The 23,708-nt window shown below is 42.3% G+C and overlaps 1 protein-coding gene across 5 annotated transcripts in view; it reads left to right on the top strand.

Annotated features, from left to right (window-relative positions):
* Positions 1 to 23,708, top strand: part of celsr1a (cadherin EGF LAG seven-pass G-type receptor 1a) — a 265,949-nt gene that overhangs the window by 136,999 nt on the left and 105,242 nt on the right. For all 5 annotated transcript variants that reach the window (XM_055653028.1, XM_055653026.1, XM_055653027.1 and 2 more), the window contains exons 3-4: positions 787 to 1,425; positions 18,782 to 19,004. In XM_055653028.1, coding sequence (XP_055509003.1) covers positions 787 to 1,425; positions 18,782 to 19,004 — 862 coding nt within the window. The remainder of the gene's footprint in view (positions 1 to 786; positions 1,426 to 18,781; positions 19,005 to 23,708) is intronic.

The following is a 23,708-nucleotide window of genomic DNA, read 5'->3' as shown; positions in this document are numbered from 1 at the left end:
ATAGCAGTCAGCCTGACCTGCTGAGTTACTCCAGTGCTTTATTTTTGTAAAAAGGGAATTGCTTTCTGTCTGATTTTGAGTATGCATTATATAATGTGGAAATGACTCAGTTAAAGTTTTGTTAGGTTGCTGTATATTGGTCAGAAGCTACTATATTGTAACATTGAATGAAAAATCACCCATCTGCATTTTAGTATTTTTTAATTTGTGAAAGTGGGGGTAATATTTTGAAATTATTTTGAATATTTACGATAAAAATGAAGGAGAATTACTTCAATGGAGTGGGTGTTGATTCTTGGAATACTCTGGTCCAGGGGTCTGCGGAGGCCGTCATTGATTATATCTGAATTGGAGATCAATTCCTGGATATGAGAGGGACAGCAGGAAATGGAACATGGTAGTAAATGGTGTTTATGGCTGAAGATCAGCCACAATCTTGTTGAATGAATGCCAGAACAGAACTGAAATGCTCCCAACTTTCCTTGGTTTTCTGATATTTTAACATAACTTTCTGATATTTTAACTTAACTTTCCTCTTTGTGAAGTGATCATTTTGTTCTTTGCACAGATTTTATTTTCCCACCTGCCTTCTCCGAGCTGAATGCAGACCCTGAAGCATAAGATGGTTCATTTAGTTACCTGTTAACACCAATGTGTATTACCCTGTGTGAATCGAGCATTGTTTTGAAGTGCAGCTAGATTCTCGTACATCACTATTTTATACTTGACATAAAGTGCACCAACTGTGTCAGATTGTGATGGTTTCTCTTTTTCTTCCCCCTCCAGATGGTCTTCACATTATTTCTGCACTCTGTACCCTGAGAGTAACCATCATTACTGAAGACATGCTGACAAACAGCATCACTGTACGCTTGGAGAACATGTCCCAGGACAGGTTTCTGTCTCCACTGCTGTCGCTCTTTGTGGAAGGAGTTGCTGCTGTGTTGTCCACCACCAAAGACGACATCTTTATTTTTAATATCCAGAATGACACCGATGTCAGTGCAAACATTCTGAACGTGAGTTTCTCCGCACTGCTGCCAGGAGGGATTCGAAACCAATATTTTCCTTCAGAGGATCTGCAGGAACAGATTTACCTCAACCGGACACTTCTGACCACCATCTCCACCCAAAGGGTCCTCCCCTTTGATGACAATATCTGCCTGAGGGAGCCCTGCGAGAACTACATGAAGTGTGTCTCCGTGTTGAAGTTCGACAGTTCTGCTCCTTTCATTTCATCCGACACAGTCTTATTCCGACCTATTCATCCCATCAATGGGCTGCGGTGCCGATGCCCTCCAGGATTTACTGGGGATTATTGTGAAACAGAAATTGATCTCTGTTATTCCAACCCCTGTGGTAACCACGGTATTTGCCGCAGCAGGGAGGGAGGCTACAACTGTGAATGCCGCCAAGAATATACAGGTAACCATCTTGGGTGTTTTAGTTCAAGTTTATTTATTTATTCTGTTTTTGGACTGTTTTTTAACACAAAAAGCACTTTGTAGATGAGAGACACAAGAAACCACTGATGCGGAAAGTAAGATGAAGCTGGAAATACTCTGCAGGCCAGGCAGAATCTGTTGAGATGAAAAAGAACGGTTTAGTTTGGCCGGCACGGTGGTGCAACGGTAGTGTTGCTGCCAAACAGAACCAGGGACCTGGGTTCGATCCTGACTATGGGTGCTGGCTGTACGGAGTTTGTACGTTCTCCCATGATCTGCGTGGGTTTTCCCCAGGATCTCCAGTTTCTTCCCATAGTCCAAAGACGTACAGATTTGTAGGTTAATTGACGTGGTAAAATTGTAAATTGTCCCTAGTATGCGTAGGATAGCGTTAGTGTGTGAGACCCAGTAGGCCAAAGGACCTGCTTCCACACTGTATCTCTGACCTAAACTGGTGATCTTTCATTGATTCAAACAAATTTGACGGTTTTAGCAGGTTTTAAGTAAATAATAATGAAGTTGTGAGAATGGCACTCTGAGAAGATGATTGTGGTAAGAACACAAGGCAAGGATTGTAGCGATAGAAACAAGTGATTAATTGACAAATTGGTGATGTAGGGAAAAAGTTCATGATACTAAGATGTAAAAGAACAATAATGGGTCCAGGGAAACTAAAAATGATAGCATAATTACAAATGCCATCTGCTGTTTTGGGAATGGTTAAGAATTGTTAAATTCCATGTTGAGTCAAGTGTGCTGCAAATATCATGAACAATAATGTGGAGGAACATTGGTGATGTACAGTACAGTACAGAAAGAATGGATTCCACACTGTTCCATGCCATGTATCTGAATCGAGGTGCCAAGGTACGGATATGTTGCTGAATATGCTGGAGAATGAAAACTGCAGTACTCTCAAATCCCACCTGTTTAGTGCCATCCTCTTTACATCAAATGTTCTAATCCACGTGTGGATAGCACGCCAACTCAGGGAAATTATTTTGTATTGTTTAAGTTCTTTACAGCAGATAAAAAATGACTTTTCATAGCACGGAACCCAATTAAAGTGTCTTCTAGGTAAAATCTTCCTCCTCCAGCAATTCGACGGAGGTCTTTGTGCGTGCATGGATGGCACAGTAGTGACTTCTCGCTTTACATTGTAGTTTTGTATTTCATGTAGTTCGTCTTGTTAGGTGGTCCCATGAACTTTCTCCTGTGTGTTTTGAGATTGCTGGTGAAGTCAGTGTGAGCAGAGTGGGAAAGTGGGGAGTTGAGAAACATATGTCCCAGTCCATCTTAATGGTTGACTTTGCTCCCCTGACTTAGAGTTGACATGCAATGTAGATTATGTCTACTGTGCAGCTAGACGGATGGAAGCTACTCATCTGGATTCAGGGAGCTGCTCCTTAGCCACTAGGGAGGAGGCAGTCGAGGAAGACCTTGGCAATGCTTTCCATTTTGGCAGACTGAGGGAACAACTAACTATAGGCTGCACACTAACTTAGTTTTAATTTAGTTTAGTTTAGACACACTTCACGGAAGCCCACCGGCGATCCTCACACACTAACACTATCCTGCACACACCAGGGACGATTTACAATGTTACCAAGCCAATTAGTCGACAAACCGCCATGTCTTTGGAGTGTGGGAGGAAACCGGCACACCCGGAGAAAACCCACGTGGTCACGGGGGGAATGTACAAACTCCGTACAGACAGCATCCGTAATCAGGATCGAACCCAGGTCTCTGGCACTATAAGGCAGCAACTCTACTGCTGCACCACCCAATTCACCAAATTCATATTTCATCAATGAATAATTCATCAATGATCATTTTATTCTGTGACAAGGTCATACAGGTCGGCTTTCATCGTTGATAAATAGGCCTGTAATAAACAGTTGAATCCAGCTGTATCTAGGTACGTGATATAAAGTAGCATAGAAGCATTGAAATTAACGGGTGGAATATTTCACCCCGTTTGGGTTACAGCCAGGTCATGTCATTATAGACCAATTAATTCATTTACACTTTTACTTGACATGCTAATTTAGAGATCGTTCAACAGATGCCTCATTGTGATGCATGGTTTGGAACCAGGGATCGAAACTCCTGGCAATGACGTACAATGTCTTTCCCAGTGTCGACCATATCAGATTGTTCATGTTAATTCAGGGAACTGTGACTCAATTTGGACCCTGTTACCATGCGAGTTTATGAAAACAGGGGGCTGGAAATTTGCAAAAACCTCTGCCAGCATCGAACAAAACAATAGGCCAGTATTTTGGCAGGAACCTTTTAACAAGTTTGAAAAGGAAGTCTAAGATGCTTTTAGTAGGACTAAACAAAATAAATAGAGGATGTGAGAACAGGCTAGTGAATGAAATAGACATGCTGAAAAGATCAAAAACAAATGAATGCTGAAGAGGAAGGATAGGATTTCGAGGCATGAGGTTCTTTTGTTAAGAAATAAAAAATATAAAATGAGGGTGTTAATTAGGCATTGTACAGGTGCGTTAGTAAAGAGAGCCTTGACCTGAAAAGTCACCTTTAGTTTTAGAGATACAGTGCGGACTGTGCCACCATGCCGCTGAACCTATCTACATTCTCCAGAGATGCTGCCTGACCTGTTCAGTTACTTCAGCACTTTTTATTAATAAAAAAGGGAATTGGTTTCTGTCTGATCAATAGAGAGAATCGCAAGTTGGATGAATGCAAAGGGAAGTTGGCCAGAATATTTCCAACATGTGCTTTATGTCAACATATACAAAATGGAGAGGAATTAAGTAACAGATAAATCCTGAAATGGTTGAAGTAAGATGAGATGGAATAAATAAAATAGGCTTGTTAAACCAAAGTGGACCACAATGTGGGCGGCACAGTGGCCTATTTCCCCATTGACACGACTGTCTAATGCAATTTTCTATAACGCATGGTCTCTGAGGAACACACCTATTGTGTTAAAACAGAACTACCTGTATAACATTGTCTTTTTAAGGCAGAGCTATATATATTATGGATAAGCAATGGAGAAAAGATTACTACAGGGTACAGACTTAGTTACAGTCAGATAAAACCCTGTTCTTATTAAATGGGAGAGCAGGCTGAAATGATTGTGTCCTAACGCTGCTCCTAACGAATGTCCGTGTATAACATTAAATACTGCCACATAGATTTAAAGAAGGAATATAGTGTAATCACATGTTAGGAGTTTTTTTTTTAACTGACCGATATGGTGGATGAATAAATGTCATGGATCCATTTGCATCGATTTTCAACTTTTAACAACAACATGAGCAAGTTCAATTGGGAAAATGCAGTGACATTTAGTGTTTCAGAAGGCTTTAAACAAGTGACCACTTTTGTGACTAACTGAGGAGGGTAAAAAAATTCACAGTTAGCAAGCTGGATCGCAGTGGTTTGGAGAAAGGGGAATGAGTAGTATCTAAGAGAGTTTCACAAGAGTAGTTGGTCATTAAAACTCAGGATGTTTAGTTTTGGGCCTACTTTTTTTAATTGCATCCATCAGTGCTTTGAATCAAGGGAAATAGTAAGTGGTGTCCTAAATTAAAGCACAAGGTATGGTAAGTAATTTAGAAATTAAAAGGAAGCTACAAATTGATAGGGTTTTGTTTTAAATGTGATGATGTGTTGCATTGACGAAGAATGGAGAAACGGCAGAGACATGATAGGCTCAATCGACGTCTTCATGGAAGAAAGAAATATAAGGTTTTGAAGATTTCTGCTGATAACGAAAATTGGTAGAAGGGCATGTTAAGGTGAGGACGCTTTAATTCTGCAACGAGATATAGGTTGAGTGATTGGGCAAAAACCTTGAAAATAATTCCCTTAGAAAGCTGGGATATATTGCAAACGTGCAGAAAACTAAAGTTGAAACAAAGCTAACATTTATTTTGGATTTAGTCAGAAAACAAATGCAGCTTTGAGATCAACACAGTGGGATGATGCAGAGGCCATGGAACATTCTTTATTATTACAGTTTGAAATAATAATTGGGGGTATCCGGGTTTGACAGGTAAAAAGATGCAGCGTTAAAAGAAACAAATTTATTCTGACAGGTCAAGAATATGTATTTAGATATTAATATTCTGTACAGGAGCCTTGGGAGAGGGAGCTGGGAAAATGTTCATTAAACTATGGTCAAAGCTGAAAAATGCACTAACAGGGTGAGTGAACGAAGCAGAGATGTGCCAAAGTTTGTAAGTTGGAAAGTAGCTTGAAAGCAAGAGAGGAACATGGCAAGCAGAAAGGATCGATCTCGTGTGGAGTAGAGGCAGCGCAGGTATCGACGGCTTTGGTCCATGTTGTAATGTTCATGCTACTGGGAAGAAACAGCATGAAGTTTGAAAACCATGTAAGTGTTTTGCTTTGGTTTAAAGGAAATATTAAGTGTTGATTGATGCAAAATCATATAAAATGGTTTTGGAAAATGCATTGAAATAGAACAGAAGTGGAATGCTAATGGAAGAACCTGACAAGAAAATAGTGAGCAGGTTTTGGAAATTAGAGTTTGCAACAAAACTTGCACAGTAGCCAAAAGGAGGATGCAATGTTTTTGATATTGAGCAAGACAAAAGGTAGCGAGGAGGTTTAGGACTGGGGGAGAAATGATAAACATTAGTGAGGTTATGATTAGGTTTGCAAGCATTCGGCAAAGAATCACCTAGCCTGCATTTGATTTTCCCAATGAGGAGGATGTGCTGCAGAGAAATTTGCTGAAATGAAGATGTCTTTATTAAAGCTTAAGGAGCTTGAAGCAATAGTTCAAGTGAATGCACTTTTACAAGAATACTAGTAGAATGTAGGAATTTATGGCGGGAGGTGTCTAGAATATAAAAATTGAGAAAAACTCTAAAATACCAATGTTAAAACTCAGGGGAAGGATGAATGCGAATGCATTCTGGGTTACACACATGGGTTGATGTTGAGAGTTAGAATAGTTGAAATTCACTTTTCATTTATTTAGAGGTACAGCATAGAAATAGGCCCTTCGGCCCACCGTGTCCACACTGACCATCGATCACCAATTCACATTAGGTTCATGTTACCCCACTTTCATATCCACTTGCTGCACGAGGGGTAATTTACAGCAGCCAATTAAATACGGGAGGAAATCGGAGCATCCATGTGATCGCGGGGAGAACATGCAAACTTCACACTCCAAAGATAAATGGCAGTACATTGGAGCAGTGTGGCAGCACTTGTGGTCAGGATAAACCCGGGTCTCCGAGGTTATGCGACAGCAGCTCCGCACCTCTGCCAGCTGCGCCACTGTGCTGCCATTTATGTTTCACCGGAGATAACAATTGTAATCAGCTTTTAGTGACTTTTATGATATTTTTAAATAAGAAAAATAACAGTGAAGGTACCACAAGGCTCCCAACATTACAAAAAACATTATGTTGCATGTTTTATTGTTGGAAGAGGAAAAAAATCAGGTGTTTATCAGTCATTTGTTTGATAATTTATTTCCTCATTATGCTGGGGTAAAATATCAAAAAACCCTCTGTAAAAGTATCTCCAATCTTTCCATCCTCACTAGCACCATATACGGTACAGCGTACTCTCTGCTTCCTGTGTTCAGTAATTACTTAGTCCTTCTTTCATGCTGTTGTTTTCATAAACCAATTATGTGTAATATCTTCAGGTGATGATAGTCGACCTGTCTTCATTGTGGTTTTTTCTGCCAACTAAAATGGTTTTGTGCCCTTGACAATTGGATTGTATAATAATTTGATATTTACCTCTGGAACTACCTTGGCTTCCAGATTTGATGGTTCAAGCTCACAGTGAATCTGGGATGACAGTATCAAAGTAAGGCTTGTACACGTTGTACTGAACCAGACAACTGGTTGAATCTGTAAGCTGTTCATGCTTTCCATGGGAAAGAAAATAGGCCTTAATTACTCCCCATATCTGTGTTCCTGAAATGTCTTTTTATTTCCCTTAATCATGGCTTCCCCTCCATTATAATTGGCATACTCTCCACTATCTTGGTTCCATTTCCTGCAATTTATTTTCTCTCGCCCCTCTCCTCCCAGTCAGAGCGAGGATAGAGTTCACCTTGTGCTGACCTTTCACCCCTCTGGCTCAAACCCCTGTCCCACGGTACGAGTTAATTCCAAGAGTACTCCCGAGTTTGCCCTGATTCGAACTCGGAGGTTTACGGGGCTCATGTGGACATTTTTGATCATGTTGAAAAATCTTCACGAGTCTTCCCATGCTTACCTGCCATTAGCGAGTCTTCCCGAGTACCTGCCGTTAGCGCTGAGAGACGTCCCCGAGCTCCGACGTACCCGCCACGTTCATTCTCCGTGCTTACCACGAGTTTGATTTTTTTAAACTCGGGAGAGCTCTTGGAATGAACTCGTACCGTGGGACAGGGCTATTACACCAGTGCTCACTCGTCTTCTGTGACCATAGTAGATGCAATCGTTTTCATTTTACCTCTTCCTTTCCTATCATACAAGGGCTGAAATACTCTTTCCAGTGAAAGCAGTAATTTACTGACACTACTAATTTAGTGTGTTTTATTAGGCGTTCAGGAGCTAGTGTCTTCTCCATTAGAGAAAATAAATTGAGATATAGCGACCAATTTGCTGAACACCTCTATTCAATCCACAAGTGTGAACCTGAGTGTCCATTTACTTGTCAGATTAATCCTCCATCAAATTCCCCTTCAAACCTTTCTGCCTTTGGCTTTTTTGCTGTTACATCGAAGCCCAATGTAGGCTTAAGAAACAGCACCTCATCTTCTGAACCGGGTCGAAAGGAGGTAGTTGAGGCTGGGGCTGTCCCAACGTTTAAGAAACAGTTAGACAGATACGTGGATGGGGCAGGTTTGGAGGGATATGGCCAGACACATTGCATTTTGAATAACCATCCTTTCCAATTAGTGTTTCCATTCCTAATGAGAACTATGAAGTTAATTTTGGTTCTCTCTCCATAACTGCTATGTTGCAATGGGTATTTGGGAGCTTAACATAAGAACATAAGAAACAGGAGCAAGTGCAGGCCAGTTGCCCTTTGCACCTCCTCCACCATTCAGCACCACTGTACAACGTTCCCACAAAGTTCTTGACTACCTTCTTGTTCAATATCCATCAATGATTCTGTCTTCATAGCTCTCTGGGTTAGAGAATTCCACGATATGTGAATCTGAGAGAAGACATTTCTCCTCATCCCTCTGAAATGATTATCCACTTATTCTGAATCTTTGTCCCCTTGTTCCAGATTCCTTAACCAGGGGAAACTCCATTCGGCATCTACCCTATTAATCCCTTTTAAAACCACAAAAGTTTCATTTTTAAGATTGCATCTCATTCTTCCACACTCCTATAAGTGTTGGCCCAGCTTTCTAAACCTCTCTTCGTAGATCAGCCCTTCCACGCCAGGAATCAATATGAAGAGCCTTCCATGCACTGCTCCTGTTGCAGCAATATACAACTCAAACATGATGTGCACTCTCACCATTGTACAGTGAAGTTGCATCAAAATCATCCTACATGCCTCTTGTAATAATAGCTAGCATTCCATTAGTTCTGATTATGTACTGTAATTAAATGCTAACTTATTGTGTTTTATCCACGAGAACCCCATGATCATTTTGTGCTGTTACTTATGGCTCGGGTTGCATTCCCAGGAAAGAGAGTATGAATGGAATTGGCACTAAAATTATGTATAGAGTAAGGCATTACTAATAGCATGAGTGTGCTGGTAACCTGCCTTGAACCCTTGCCCTCCTCCTGTTGTGCTGGGAACCTGACGAGTATTCCTGTACTGACTAGTATTCCTGTACTGACTAGTATTCCTGGCCTCAAGGCAATGATGCAAATTTAGTTTAGTTTAGAGATACAGCGGGGAAACAGGTCCTTTGGCCCACCAAGTCCATGCCGACCAGTGATCCCCACACACTAATGCTATCCTGTACACACCAGGGACAATTCACAATTTTACAAGGCCAATTAACATACAAACCTGTACGTCTTTGGAGTATTGGAGAAAACCGGATATGCCGGAGAAAACACACACAGGTCATGTGGAGAACGTGCAAATTCCTTACGGACAGCACCCATTGTCAGGATTGAACCAGGGTCTCTGGCGCTGTAAGGCAGCAGCTTTACTGCTGCACCATTGGCTGGTTCCTGCTGGCTGGAGGTAGTCCTGAAGGTGCTCACTTGGAAGAGTTATCCTCATGAATTCCTTAAGCATTGGTTTGCTTTACAGCAATACTTCTGTTCCTGTTGTTGTCTAGGGATAAGAAGATAGCAAAACAGATTATGTTGTAGTCAGCACAACAGCCATCAGTACCTCTCCAGAGATGCTGCCCATCCCGCTGAGTTACTCCAGCTTTTTGTGTCTATCTTCGGTTTAAACTAGCATCTGCAGTTCCTTCCTAGCCATCCGTACCTGTCATGCATGAGGTGGTGCAGATGCCCAAGCAGTCTCTCCCTGGAATGATGACTTAATCGTCATGACAAGGGCTTGAGTCCCCGTCTCCCAGATGGCACAGTGTTAGCTGTGGCAGGATGCGCTCTGAACATTTAGTCTGGACCATTCTGTTGGGGGTGTCTTGCTCTACTCTCTTTTGGCCAGTCATATCTTCCCTTATGTTGATTTGTAGAGTGGCAGCGGGTGGCACCAGCAATGGCTGCCTCGCCAGCAGTCTGTCACATCCCTTCTCTGTTTTTTATTATTTTAAGTATGTTTTAAATGTGTGTTTCAATGTTCTTAGGGGGAAATAGGGGAAAAAAAATTTCAGTCATTAACCTTGACGGAGATGCGACTTTCTCAGTGTCTCATCTGCGCCCCACCCTTCCCCCCGCGGCCTAACAACTGGATTGGTGCGGCCTTCCCTGGAGACCGGCCTAAAAGGAGCTTCAAGCCGCAGGTGCGGCACGGACTTTAACATCAGGGAGCTGCTATCCTTTGCCGAGGATCGCCAGAAGAAATGCTCCGACTGCGGGGCCTGTGGACTTTAACACCGTTAAGCCCGCGCGCGGTCTCCGATAAGAAGCAGCCGACTCGGGAACTCCTTGCTGCGGAGTATTCCGATCCATCCCGACGTCGCAGTTTTGATCATCCTGACACGTGGGCTTCGGGCATCGGACCATCTGTACCGGCGAACTGCGGATGGTTCAAAGGCTCCGACCACGGGTGAACAAAGGAGGAAGATGACTGAACTTTATGCCTTCCATCACAGTGAGGAATGTTGATTCCACTGTGGAGGATGTTTAAGTTAAATTTTGTTTTATGTGTGTATTGTATTCTTTTCACTTAGTATGGCTATATGGTAACTCAAATTTCACTGTACCTTAATTGGTTAAGTGATAATAAATGCGAACTTGAACGTGGGATGTGTGTGACTGTGCGATAGTTGCCCTCAGGACTTGACCAAGCAAGTTCTTGACCCAGTAGCATGTGCATCCAGGGTGATAGAGACCCAGGTTATCTGCATGAACATCAACATGCACTGGCCTGGGTGGCACAGTGGTGCAGTGATAGACTTGCTGCCTCACAGTGCCAGAGACCCAGGTTCGATCCTGACCTCGGGTGCTGCCTGTGTGGAGTTTGCTCATTCTTCCTGTGACCGTGCCGATTTCCCCCAGTTTTCTCCCAAATCCAAAAGACAGAGAAACATAGAAACATAGAAAATAGGTGCAGGAGGAGGCCATTCGGCCCTTCGAGCCAACACCGCCATTCATTGTGATCATGGCTGATCGCCCCCTATCAATAACCCGTGCCTGCCTTCTCTCCATATCCCTTGACTCCACTAGCCCCTAGAGCTCTATCTAACTCTCTCTTAAATCCATCCAGTGGCTTGGCCTCTACTGCCCTCTGTGGCAGGGAATTTCATAAATTCACAACTCTCTGGGTGAAAAAGTTTTTTCTCACCTCAGTCTTAAATGACCTCCCCTTTATTCTAAGACTGTGGCCCCTGGTTCTGGACTCGTCCAACATTGGGAACATTTTTCCTGCCTCTAGCTTGTCCAGTCCTTTTATAATTTTGTATGTTTCTATAAGACCCCCCTCATCCTTCACTCCAGTGAATACAAGCCTAATCTTTTCAATCTTTCTTCATATGACAGTCCCGTCATCCAAGGGATCAATCTCGTGAACCTACGCTGCACTGTCTCAATCACAAGGGTGTCCTTCCTCAAAAGTAGGAGACCAAAACTGTACACATTACTCCAGATGTGGTCTCACCAGAGCCCTATACAACTGCAGAAGAACCTCTTTACTCCTATACTGAAATATAGACGTGAGGGTTGGTAAGATAATTAGTCCTCTGCAAATTGGTGTAAGGAATGGATGAGAAAGTGGGATAGCATAGAACCAGTGTGAATGGGTGATCGATGGTTGCTGCGGTCTCGGTGAGCCAAAGCCTGTTTCCATGCTGTACGCATCTCAAAACTAAAAAAAAACAGACATACTCTGGGGTGGACTCAAGCACAGATGCCTTTGCCCACTGCCTCTTCCTCTTTTACTCCATCCACTCAACTTCATATTGACTCCTCTCACCCTCACTCCTTTTCCCAATATTGTCTACCATCCCCCAGACTTCCTGTCCCTTCAGTATTTATGCCTCTCCATCCCTCCGTGCATCAGTAATAACACAATATCAACAGATGTTACATAGCTCATTGTCATGTTAACTTTTTTCAGTGTATTTGTCTGTAAGTGAAAGCATTTCTCTCTTTGGGGCTAAGAGAACGACCTTCATTGTCCTTGTTGTTTATTTAGTTAATTCATCTGTGGAGATTTTTCCGACTGCGCTGGTTCCGGTCAATACTGTGGCCAATCGCGAGAGGAAAATACCAACTGACACATTTTCCTTCTGTTTGCTATTTTTAGCAAAGGTAAAGGTTATGGTTGTGAATATAAAATTGTATTTCCAGTGTATGTTCACCTCTAATGTTTCTTAATGGACATTCTAAACAGATTTACTGTTGTCCTTGTCATGAACTGGTAGTAAATTACTGGTAGAAAACCGAGTGACGCCAGCCATGGCTGCCTCGCCTACAGTCTGTCTGTCCCTTCCTTCTTTGTGTTTTAACAGTATGTGTTAAATGTATGTTTTTAGTGTTCTTTAGCTTGTTTTATGTGTGTGGGGGGGGGATTTGGGGAAACTTTTTCTAATCTCTTACCTCGACGGAGATGCATTTTTTTCCCATATCGTACTGCGGCCTAACAACAAGGAGGTTGGTGGCCTTTACTGGACATCGACTTTTGGTAGCTCCACCGCGGGAAGCCTACAGCACTTTAACATCGCGAAGCCCGCGATCCCTTTGCCTGGGATTGACCTCAGGGCTCCACCCGTGCTTGCCGACTTAACATCATGGAGCTCGCGGTCTCTGGTCAGAGACCGACTTCTGGAAATCCAAGCCGCAGGAGCTTCGACCGCCCCAACGTGGGAGTTTTGATCACTCCGACGTGGGAGCTTCAATCGTCCCGACATGGGAGCTTTGACCACTGGCTGCCCGACCGCGGTAGAATAAAGTGTAAAGAAGATCAGACATTTTGGCCTTAAATCACAGTGAAGAATGTGGGGAATCCGCTGTGGTGAATGTTTATGTCAACCTTTATGTAGTTGTGTGTCTTGTTGCTTTTTTGTTTCGCATGGCTGGATGGTAATTTGCATATCACTGTGCCTTAATTGGTACATGTGACAATAAAAGACCTTTGAAACCTTTGAAACCTTTTTTCTGCAGTTCCTTCCCACACATTTTGTTTAGTGGGTGTCTAATCTGAAGATGGCTTGGGGGAGTTGGGTATAGGAGGTTGTGGGGCTGTCAGTTTGGCTTGGTGGGTTTGTAACGGTATATTTGTATATTCGCATTTGCTTCTTCAGCCCCATGTGATTGGAAAATCTATTCAACACTGAGTAATCATGATTGAGACGAGATCCTCATCTTGAAATTCATCTGGACACTTTGTTGCCAGTCCCCCATTCTATCCCAATACTCCCTTTGCACTGAGAACAATGATGATGATGTTATTTCCCTTGAAATGCTCTTTTGGAGCTTTGCAGTGAAACTTGAACCACAGTGTCTTAGGTATGCAGACCGTTGAGACTCCTGGGGTAAGATGGTCTTTGTCTGCAGTATTAAACCAGGGGATTTGTAAATAGAGGGGCTGTCCCACTGCGGCGACCTAATCTGCGAGTTCTGACGAGTTTGCCCTCGACTCATGCTCGCAGCATGTCGACACGTGGTCCTGGGAGGTCTTTGTAACTCTCCTTCATGCACGAGAGTGGTCCCCGCGTGCTCGAGGCCTCAGCTAGGTTGTGGCGTATTTTTCAACATGTTAAAAAATGCCCGCGAGTAAAAAAAGGTTGCCATGGAAAAAATCAATACTTTTTTTACTCGGAGGTTTAGTCGAAGTAGGTTGTAGTAGGTCGGCGTGTTATTCAAAGGTAATTGAGGGTAGTTGAAGGTAGTCGAAGGTACTCAGAGAGAGTCTTCATCATAATCGAAGGAGGTCTTCAACATGCCATTTTTTCAAACTCTCCTAAACTCTTCTAAACTCGCCAATTCAGTCGCCGCAGAGGAACAGCACCTTAAGAGAAGGAACTTGACCAAATCCTCCGACTACCACAATGCCGCACTGAAACCTCTCCCACCCGTTTTCCACAGTATTCCTGATCTCCTGCCTGCCTGCAATCCTTTCCCTAGTTGCTCCTGTGGCAGACATCTTGTACTGCATGTAGTTGCTAATTTAAGAGGCTTTGCTTGTTTTTCTGTGTGTACCTGTGTTTGTGTATAGAAGGGTTTCGGCCCGCAACGTTGCCTATTTCCTTCGCTCCATAGATGCTGCTGCACCCACTGAGTTTCTCCAGCATTTATGTGTACCTTATATGTGTGTGTGTGTGTGTGTGTGTGTGTTTATTTGTATGTATGCATATATACACACACTGAACTATTTTTTCTCTCTAGTTTATTATATTTACAGTGTACTATGTTTACATATTCTATTGTGCTGCTGCAACTAAAATGTCATTGTTCTATCGGCGACATATGACAATAAAACACTCTTGACTTGTTTAGAAAGGCACATGGCGTGCAGAGATTGCCTGCATGTGGATCATATGCGGGTAGATTATATCAGTTTAACTTGGCATCATGTGCTGTACTGTTCTGTGTTCTCATTTTTTATCCCCATTCTTCTCCCCCTCAAACATAATGGTGTTCACCTTTCACCACCCTTTCCCCCCAAACACTGTTTCTCAGCTTCTCTGATCAATGATGCTCCTGACCTTCCTAATTCCATCCTAATTCCTACCACCCTCATGCTGAGTTCCAATGCCATCCCCCTTCCCCAGTTATGTCCTGCTGGGATAACGCTGACCAGCACATGCCATGTTTTGTTCATTTACAGTTGTGTGTAACAATACATCCAAATTCTTTCATTTTCCAACTTTTATCTTTTTCACAATTAAAAAAATATTTCTATTAGCATTGGCTTTGCTAAAATGTTGTACACTTGTACACTTATCTGCCACTTCCTTGCCCAAATCTGCCCATATTCCATTTCAGATTTTTTTTAAAGCATAAGTTTTCAGTTGCCCATTTAGGTTTATGCCATCAGTAAACTAGGATTCACAAATCTCTTGTTAAATGACACCGTAACCTCTTATAAACCTGTTATGTGTGTTCCACTGTTCTACTTGCAGTGCATGAATTAATTTGCTGTTTCAATTAACATACCACTGAAATATAACATGACCCTGATGGAAGAAACAATGATAAATAGTCTTTTGCTGGAAGCCCCATTGAAACACATTCAGTTGGATATTCATAATTATCGAAGTAGCACAAAAAATACACTGTGGTTGGGAAAATGAATGTTTTGTACACACAGTGTCTTTAATATGTCTGAGAAATATGAAATATGGCTTTCAAATGAGTGTGGCTTGTACTCTCTTGAATACAGAGGGCTCATCAACAGAATTTGTAAATGTGATGGAACTTTTTGAGTTTTTGCTCTTTTGTCTGTTTGAAATTTGTCAGTGTTACCCAGATACTATCAGATCATTGTGTTTGTATTGTTACCCATGCAGCATTTACGTCAGTGGAGTGCATGTACAGTAATAACAATTGATTGCTTAGAAACAAGCAGCTTTAACAGGGCATATCAGCCAAATGAAACGCTTCTTGTTAGGCATTGAAAATGCAAGGGGTAAACACTTTAACTCTTTTACAGTGCCAAATAGCCACCTGTTTTTCAATTCCAGGCAAAAGTTTGTTTGGAATCAACTTTTAGCATGATACTTATAGTGCATTATGATTTTCTTCATTATCAGACTCGGAAATGTGCTTGAAGGCTCCCAGGGGGAAGCTGAACGGAATTGTTTAAACAGCATAATTGATGTTTAACCAATGCAAATAATTTTACTTAAGAACAACAGGAAGCATTTAATATTTTTTCATGCAGAGTGGCACACAGTAAAACATTCATAAAGCCGTGCAGAATATTAAAAATTGAATACATTTATCTGAATGTCAAGAGTTTTATAATTAAAAATTAAGAATTGGTAAAATTGACTGGTTTTGCTGCGTATTTGCTAATATTTGGTTTCCAGTTTATATTTTGCACATTTTTTTAAAGATGCAGAGGCAATGAAATGGAAGCCTGCTGAAAGAATGACAGTGGGCGAAAATTAATTGATGGGATTTCGAAAAACCCTTTTCTAGCTCTTTGGATAATGGGTCAATCTCCCCTTTTAGAGACCGCCTCTTGTCCTGTCCATGTAAGCCAAATGATCACAAAACACTGAAAGCTAGTGATGAAGTGTCATGGCACTTGAAAATGAAAAGCCTAATTGATGGTGTTTGCAATGACACTAATTGGCATGTGAGACTTGGTAAATGGCCTAATTAAATTTGTGTACCCACAGCTAAACCTGGATTTTTTTCCTTGAAATCATTTGTCAAGTTTCGAACATTTTTTTTCAATAGCTTATAAAAGTAAAGTTCAGGCACAATGAACTATAGTGGGAATGACATCATGGGCTTTATATTGATTCTACCAAGTTGATAAAGTAGTTAGTGGTATTTCTCACTTACTGGCAAAAGCCCAACAAACTGCATAATTCCCATTCCAGATTTTGTTTGGTGTTCCTATTACAAAGAAAGAGTTGTTTTCATTGTCAAAGTCTATCAAATAGAAGGTTATATTCCTAACTATGCAAAACCTAATATCAGCGGTAGTATAGTGTGAAAAATGCTTTACAAATCCACATATTTTTATTGATCTGGTCCTCAGGTGGTGATTGTTGTTGCCTCTGTCCACCAGTCATTCAGGCAGTGTTTCTAGTTCCCAATTTCCATGGAATGTTTGCCAGAGGTAGCTTCAGAACGCTAGTGACTTAAGGGTCGGTCCCACTTGGCCGTCATTTACGCGACAGGCCGATAGCGACTGACGCTCGATGGTCACGCGCGTCATCATGCGTCCACACAACCATCTGGAGCGCGTGACGTCATTTGAAGTTAGACATAAAATGCAGGAGTAACTCGGCGGGACAGGCAGCATCTCCGGAGAGAAGGAATGGATGATGTTTCGGGTCGAGACTCTACTTCAGTCTAAAGAAGGGTCTCGACCCGAAACGTCACCCATTGCTTCTCTCCAGAGATGCTGCCGGTCCTGCTGCGTTACTCCTGCATTTTGTGTCTATCTCCAATCGTCTTGGCCCCGCTCTGGGAGTAGAAGTGGCAACGGCCGTGAGCCCCAGGCTGAGCTCGGCGATCGTTTGCCTGCTTCTGCTGCTGGTGGATGTGAGATGTTGCGCCGCGCCAGTGTCTTGGGCCTGTCCCACTTTGGCCGTCATTTACGTGACAGGCCGGTTGCTCGTGAAGATTTCGTGCAGGACGAAGTCCACTCTCCTGCACACCACTCCATGCGCCCGTCCCACGCTACCCACTCGCTAGCAGGTCACGTAAATGGCGTGCGAATGACGGCCAAGTGGGACAGGCCCTATAGACTGGCTTTATACAATAATTCAGCTGCTATTCCTTATCCCAACATTTTATATTAATCAGCCTGAAGAAGAATCCTGAACCAAAAGGGTCGCCTAAACATGTTCTCCTGAAATGATGCCTGTCCTGCTGAGTTACTCCAGCACTTTGTGTCTTTTTTGTCTTCCAGATCTTGATTCTCTTACCATGGGGAAAAAGACTGTGCATTCACCTTATCTATTTCCCTCGTAGTTTTATAGAGCTCTGTAAGAACTCCCTTTTTGCTTTCTGAGCTCTAGCGACTAACATCCTAGCCTGCCCAAACTCTCCCTATGACTCAGGCTCTCAGGTCCAGGCAACATCCTCGTAAATCTTCTCTGCCCCCTTCCCAGCTTAATCTTTCTTGTAGCAGGATGGCCAAAAGGGAACACAATATTCCAAAAACGACCTCTTGTACAACTGTAAAATAATATCCCAATTTCTATACCCAATTCCCTGACTGATGAAGGCCAACACGTCAAAAGCCTTCTTCACCACCCTAACTACCTGCAATGTTACTTACAGAGAACTATGTACTTGTACTCCAAGATGCGGTTGCTGTGTACAGCATTCCCCTGGCCCCTACTGTTCACTGTGAAGTTCTAACTGTCAACGTTCCTGCTTATAATAATTTCTGGAAACTAGCCGAAACAAGTAGAGAGGTAGTTTGAAACCGTAGCTTTGTGCTTGTTGATGTTAAATATTCAAGTTGATTTATTGCTGTTCTAACACTTTGAGTCAATTGTAACATAATATCACAGTAGCTGCAGGGGGGGTTAATTCTTAGTCTAACAGCACAATTGCAAACATGGTGGACTTGATTCATTTTCCATTAAATAACAGTGGCCGAGACACTGTGTTGACTTGGATCAGTGGAGATGAGCCTCACGTGGGTGGCTTCTGTCTTTTCAATAGAATGTTGGATTTTCATGAACTGCATTTAGGTGGGAAATGCTAGACAAAGTAAAGAAAAATGTGCAATTTTTTGATTCTCTTTAAGAAACAATTTAAGAAGCGTTTTGGAAAAAATTAGACTGGGACATAGATAGGACAGGTTTGGAGGAATATGGTGCAGGCAGGTGTAGATGGGACATGTTAGTCACTGTGGGCAAGTTGGGCCGAAGGGCCTTCTTTTACACTATGACTATGACGTGAATGCTGGCCAGGCATGATATTAAATGATTGATCATTTAATGTCTGAAGAAGGATCTCGACCCGAAACATCACCTTTTCCTTTGCTCCATAGATGCTGCCTCACCCGCTGAGTTTCTCCAGCATTTTTGTCTACCTTAAATGATTGATGGTTTATTTTGTCCTGTGTTTCAGGAGAACACTGTGAAGTGAGTACCAGATCAGGCCGATGTGCACCCGGTGTCTGCAAGAACGGAGGGACGTGTATCAATCTGCTTGTTGGTGGCTTCAGGTGTGAATGCACATCCAATGAATATGAGAGGCCCTACTGTGAGATGACAACGCGGAGCTTTCCTCCGCAGTCCTTTGTGACTTTCAAGGGTCTACGGCAGAGGTTTCATTTCACCGTCTCCCTCATGTAAGTATGAGTGACTGGAGAGAAGCTCATGTCATTAACATTCCCAATGAAAGTGGCATGAGTTGAGGATTAAGAGTCTTGATCTTAAATTAGTGTAGCTGTCAGAGCTGCAAAACCCTGTCATTATACTTGCACTTGGTTATTTACCAAAATGAGTCAGGTTAAAAACAGGGACTTTCCAGCTTGCAAGACAACACTGCAGGGCAAGTAAAGGATTACTCATTGTTAACTAATACTGGAAAAAGGATTAAAAAGAAAAGACAAAAAGTGTCTCCAATGGGTGGCGCAGTGGTAGAGTTGCTGCCTTACAGTGCCACAGATCTAGGTTCGACCCTGACTAGGGGTGCTGCCTGTATGGAGTTTGTACTTTCTCCCCATGACCACGTGAGTTTTTTCCGTGATCTTCGGTTTCCTCCAACACTCCAAAGACATACAGGTTTGTAGGTGACCTTATATAGGCATATAAAATCATGAAGAGCATAGAGAAAGCCATAGTATTTTCACCAGACCAGGGGAATATACATCTAGTGGGCTTAGGTTTATGGTGAGAGGGGAAAGATTTTAAAATTACATGCAGGGAAATTTTTTCATACAGAGTGGGGCATGTAGTTTACTTTTTTAGTTTAGAGATACAGCGTGGAAACAGGCTCTTCGCCCACTGAGTCCGCGTTGACCAGCGATCCCCGCAGATTAACACAAACCTGCACACACTAGGGACAATTTACATTTATACCAAGCCAATTAGCTGACAAACCTGTACGTCTTTGAAATGTGGGAGGAAACCGGAGATCTCGGAGAATGCCCACGCGGTCACGGGGGAAGAACGTACAAAGTCCGTACAAGACAGCTGCCAGAGGGATTGGTAGAGGCAGGTACAATTACGACATTTCAAAGACACGGCATTTAAAGGACAATTGGACAGGTTCGTGGATACGGCAGATTTGGAGGAACATGGGCCTGAACAGGTGAGTGGGACCAGTTGGTTAAGCTACTTGGTCAGCATGGACGTTGGGCTGAAACGCCTTTTTGTGTGCTGTACACTCCATGAGTAAATCAGGAATTGTAAGCTGCTGTTGGCACAATATGATCAGATTGGTGATATGTTTCTGTTAAAAAAAACTCTGCGATTTATTTGATTTTACATTTTACTCAGTCTGAATTGTATTCTTTCATTGGTTGGCCTGATTTTAAATGATAAGCTTGGCACTTTCCCCAGGGAGCTACAAATTGTCTCGCTACTGGACAATGTCTCTCATTGCTCTACCTTGCACAAGAGTTACTTCTTGCATGTTAATGAATTGGAGAGCCCTGCATATAATAGGCAGATTGCTAGATTCCAAACACCTTTATTCTCCATTTATTTCATCTTGTCCCAGCCTTGGAGCCCTTCACAAAACCAGTTGGCGTCACTGCGGCAGCTACGCCTGGCACCCCAGTGATTCCATGAAAGCACAAATAATTATTGCCCACATCCATCTCTGAGGAAAGTTGGCCAGTGCAGATATCACGGAATTAATGCAACAAAGACGTCAGAAAAAATAAATCACAGTATTATGGCAAAACCATTTGGCAATTATTTGGCTTTCGGATTGGCTACTGAGTAAAGGGCCTGTCCCACGTTGCGAGTTCACCCAAGAGCTCTCTTGAGTTTAAAAAAAAATCAAACCCGTGGTACCTCATCACGAGTGTTTTTTTACTCTTGGAAATTTTTCACACTGTTGAAAAAACTTCACGAGTTTCCGCATTTCCCGAGTACCTGCTGTTAGTATTACGAGCCGCTACGAGACATCCACGAGCTCCGACGTACCCGCTACATACATTGTACGTACTTACCACGAGTTTGATTTTTTTTTTAAAACTCGGGAGAGCTCTTGGGTGAACTCGCATCGTGGGGCAGGCCCTTTAGGTTAATAGTCTTCTTATAGAATGTGTGTTCTTGTGCTGGAATGGAGACAACCAGGCAGAGTACTCAAGGGCTTTGGAAATAAAATTGCAATTCTGAAATGTGTACAGAGAAATAGAAATGTGGACTATTTGACATATTGCCATAATTTTTCTTTAAACAATGCAAATTGCTAATTAGCTATGCATTTTGTTTTTGAAAACCTTAGTGGGATTTTTGTCTCTTTCAGCATCTTTTCTCAACCTGCTAATTGATTCAGTGCATGTGTGGATTCACTGTGCTGCGGTGCACTGTAGTAAATGATCCATGTGGCTCAGCAGCATAGTGCTGTAAGTGTGTTAAACACGTCCTCGTAATACGGATCACCTGTTTACTCAGTTGGCAGTTATTCCCAGTTATGCCTAAAGTTCTGTTCCTCCAGATTAATTCTGGCTTCCTGAATATATTGCATACTTTTTTACAATACGTTTAATGAACTCAGTGTTGCACAATACTTGTCTACAATGCACTATGTGTACAAGGACATTCCCCAAACATTTCAAATATCCTTTGAGTAATCCTTGCCATAATGATCTTACATTTCCTTTCTCCAATTATTCATTTACCCATGCATTCCTCTGTTCTGCTCTAGCGACATGTTATGTAATTACTCTCCCCCCCCTAACTTTGTTCAGGCTCCTGCATCTGATTTTAAAATCCAAGATGGACAAGCGGGATAAAGAACAATGAGAGTCATGACTGGAGTTGAGATTAAATTGTGTCATCTAAATATTACAGCACTGAGTGAGTGGGGAGTATTGGAAGAACAACTGATGGGGATATGTGTGAATGAATTCATTTTGGGATCTGGGCCCTGCATTTATGGCCCCTCCCTTAAATGGCCTTAAGAAGGTGATGGTGAGCCACCACCTTGAACTGCTGCTGTCCCACTGATAAGGTGCTAGCGCAGTGCTGTTGGACAGAAGGTTTAAGGATTTGGATCCAGCCGCGATTAAGGACCTGTAGTAAACTTCCACGTGACCTGTTGTGTAACTTGCAGCAGGACAAGCAAGTGGCGGTGTTCCTAGGCAACTGCTATTCTTGCTTTTCATGGTGCTTAAGGTCATTGGTTTAAGAGATGTTGTTGAAGTAGCCTGGGTGAGAATGATTTGGATGTAAATGTAGGAGCATGGTTAGTTAGTTTGCAGATGACACTAACATTGGTGGTATAGTGGACAATGAAGAAGGTTGTCAATGATTACAATGGGATTTTTGATTTGGTGGGCAAATGGGCCAAGGAATGGCAGACACAAGAAACTGCAGACTCTGTTGGATGCAGATAAGAGTTTAATTCAGAGAAATGCAACGTATTGCATTTTGGTAGGACAAACCAGGGTAGGACTCTTACAGTAAATGAAAGGGCTCTGTAGAACAGAGGAACTTTGGATGCAGGTACATAATTTCATGAAGGTGGTGACACAGGTAAACATGGTGGTGAAGAAGGCATTGTTCACGTCTGTCAGTGTATTGAGTACAGGAGTTTGGATATCATGTTACAGCTATAGAAAATATGTTAAGCCACATTTGGAGTACTTTGTACAGTTCTGGTTGTCCTACTTACAAAGAATGTCATTAAACAGAAAATGTTGCAAGGATGTTACTGGGACTGGAGATTTTGAATTATAAGCAGAGGTTGGATAGGCCAGGTCTTTTCTCTCTGAAGCGCAGGGGCCTGAAGGTTGACCTTATAGAGGGTCATAGACAAAGCCCCAGGCAGCATCTCTGGAGAGAAGGAATGGATAATGTTTCGGTTCTAGAACCTTCTTCAGTATCTGTATGAAGAAGGGTGTTGACCCGAAACATCACCCATTCTTTCTCTCCAGAGATGCTGTGTGTCCCGCTGAATGACTCCAGCATTTTGCGTCTATCTTTGGTTCAAAGCTTGTGCTTTCTGGATACTGATGCATATTGCCTCTGGAATGCAAAGGGTTTTATTTCAGGACACCTGATCCTAATTACCACTGTCATAACTAGTGATACTGAGTCTCTTTGGGGGCATCAGTCTTATAAGAATCCCTTTATTTCATGCCACTCATCCATCTCTGATACAAGGTGGCAACGGGGAAGGCTAAATGGAAATAGTGACTTTCCATTCTAGAGACTTGCTTAACTTCAAGGAGGCTAAATATTTTTAAACCCTTAAAAACCCTCCTGCTAATCGAGCTTAAATGGATTGTTTGTACAAGAACAGTTTAAAGAAGAGCTCTGTGCTGCTTCTGGCTAGACCTGAGGAGCTTCCTCTGTCAGTCTCTGCCAATCTCATATACAAACTGCTCCTTGATTTCCTAAATAACTGGAAATGTAAATCTAGACAAGAGCACATTAATGATAAGTCCAGCCGTTGTCACTGTGAGCATGAAGTTGTCAAACTGTGTATTGCTTTTGATTGTATTTATCGCTAACTATCAAGTTCACAGTGTATGTGTGTGAACATTTTCAAAGTTCTGCTTATCATAAAAATAATATGTAAAATCCTGGATGTAGAATAGGATTTCTGATAAGATTGTTTTTTGTACCAATTCTGACCTCACAATGACATTTTAAAATGTTGATTCTATTACTGGGTCTGCTGCAGGTTTTTTTCATCATTATTTAGTGTAGTTTTGTGATTCTTGGTAAAGCCGCCACTTAGAATTGGAAAGGACCAGAGACAATAGACAATAGACAACAGGTGCAGGAGTAGGCCATTCGGCCCTTTGAGCCAGCATCGCCATTCAATGTGATCATGGCTGATCATCCCCAATCAGTACCCCGTTCCTGCC

The sequence above is a fragment of the Leucoraja erinacea genome, chromosome 22, assembly GCF_028641065.1.
Source record: "Leucoraja erinacea ecotype New England chromosome 22, Leri_hhj_1, whole genome shotgun sequence".
Taxonomy (NCBI): domain Eukaryota; kingdom Metazoa; phylum Chordata; class Chondrichthyes; order Rajiformes; family Rajidae; genus Leucoraja; species Leucoraja erinaceus.
Note: the sequence above shows the minus strand (reverse complement) of the source record. Positions and strands in the feature narration are given on the sequence as shown.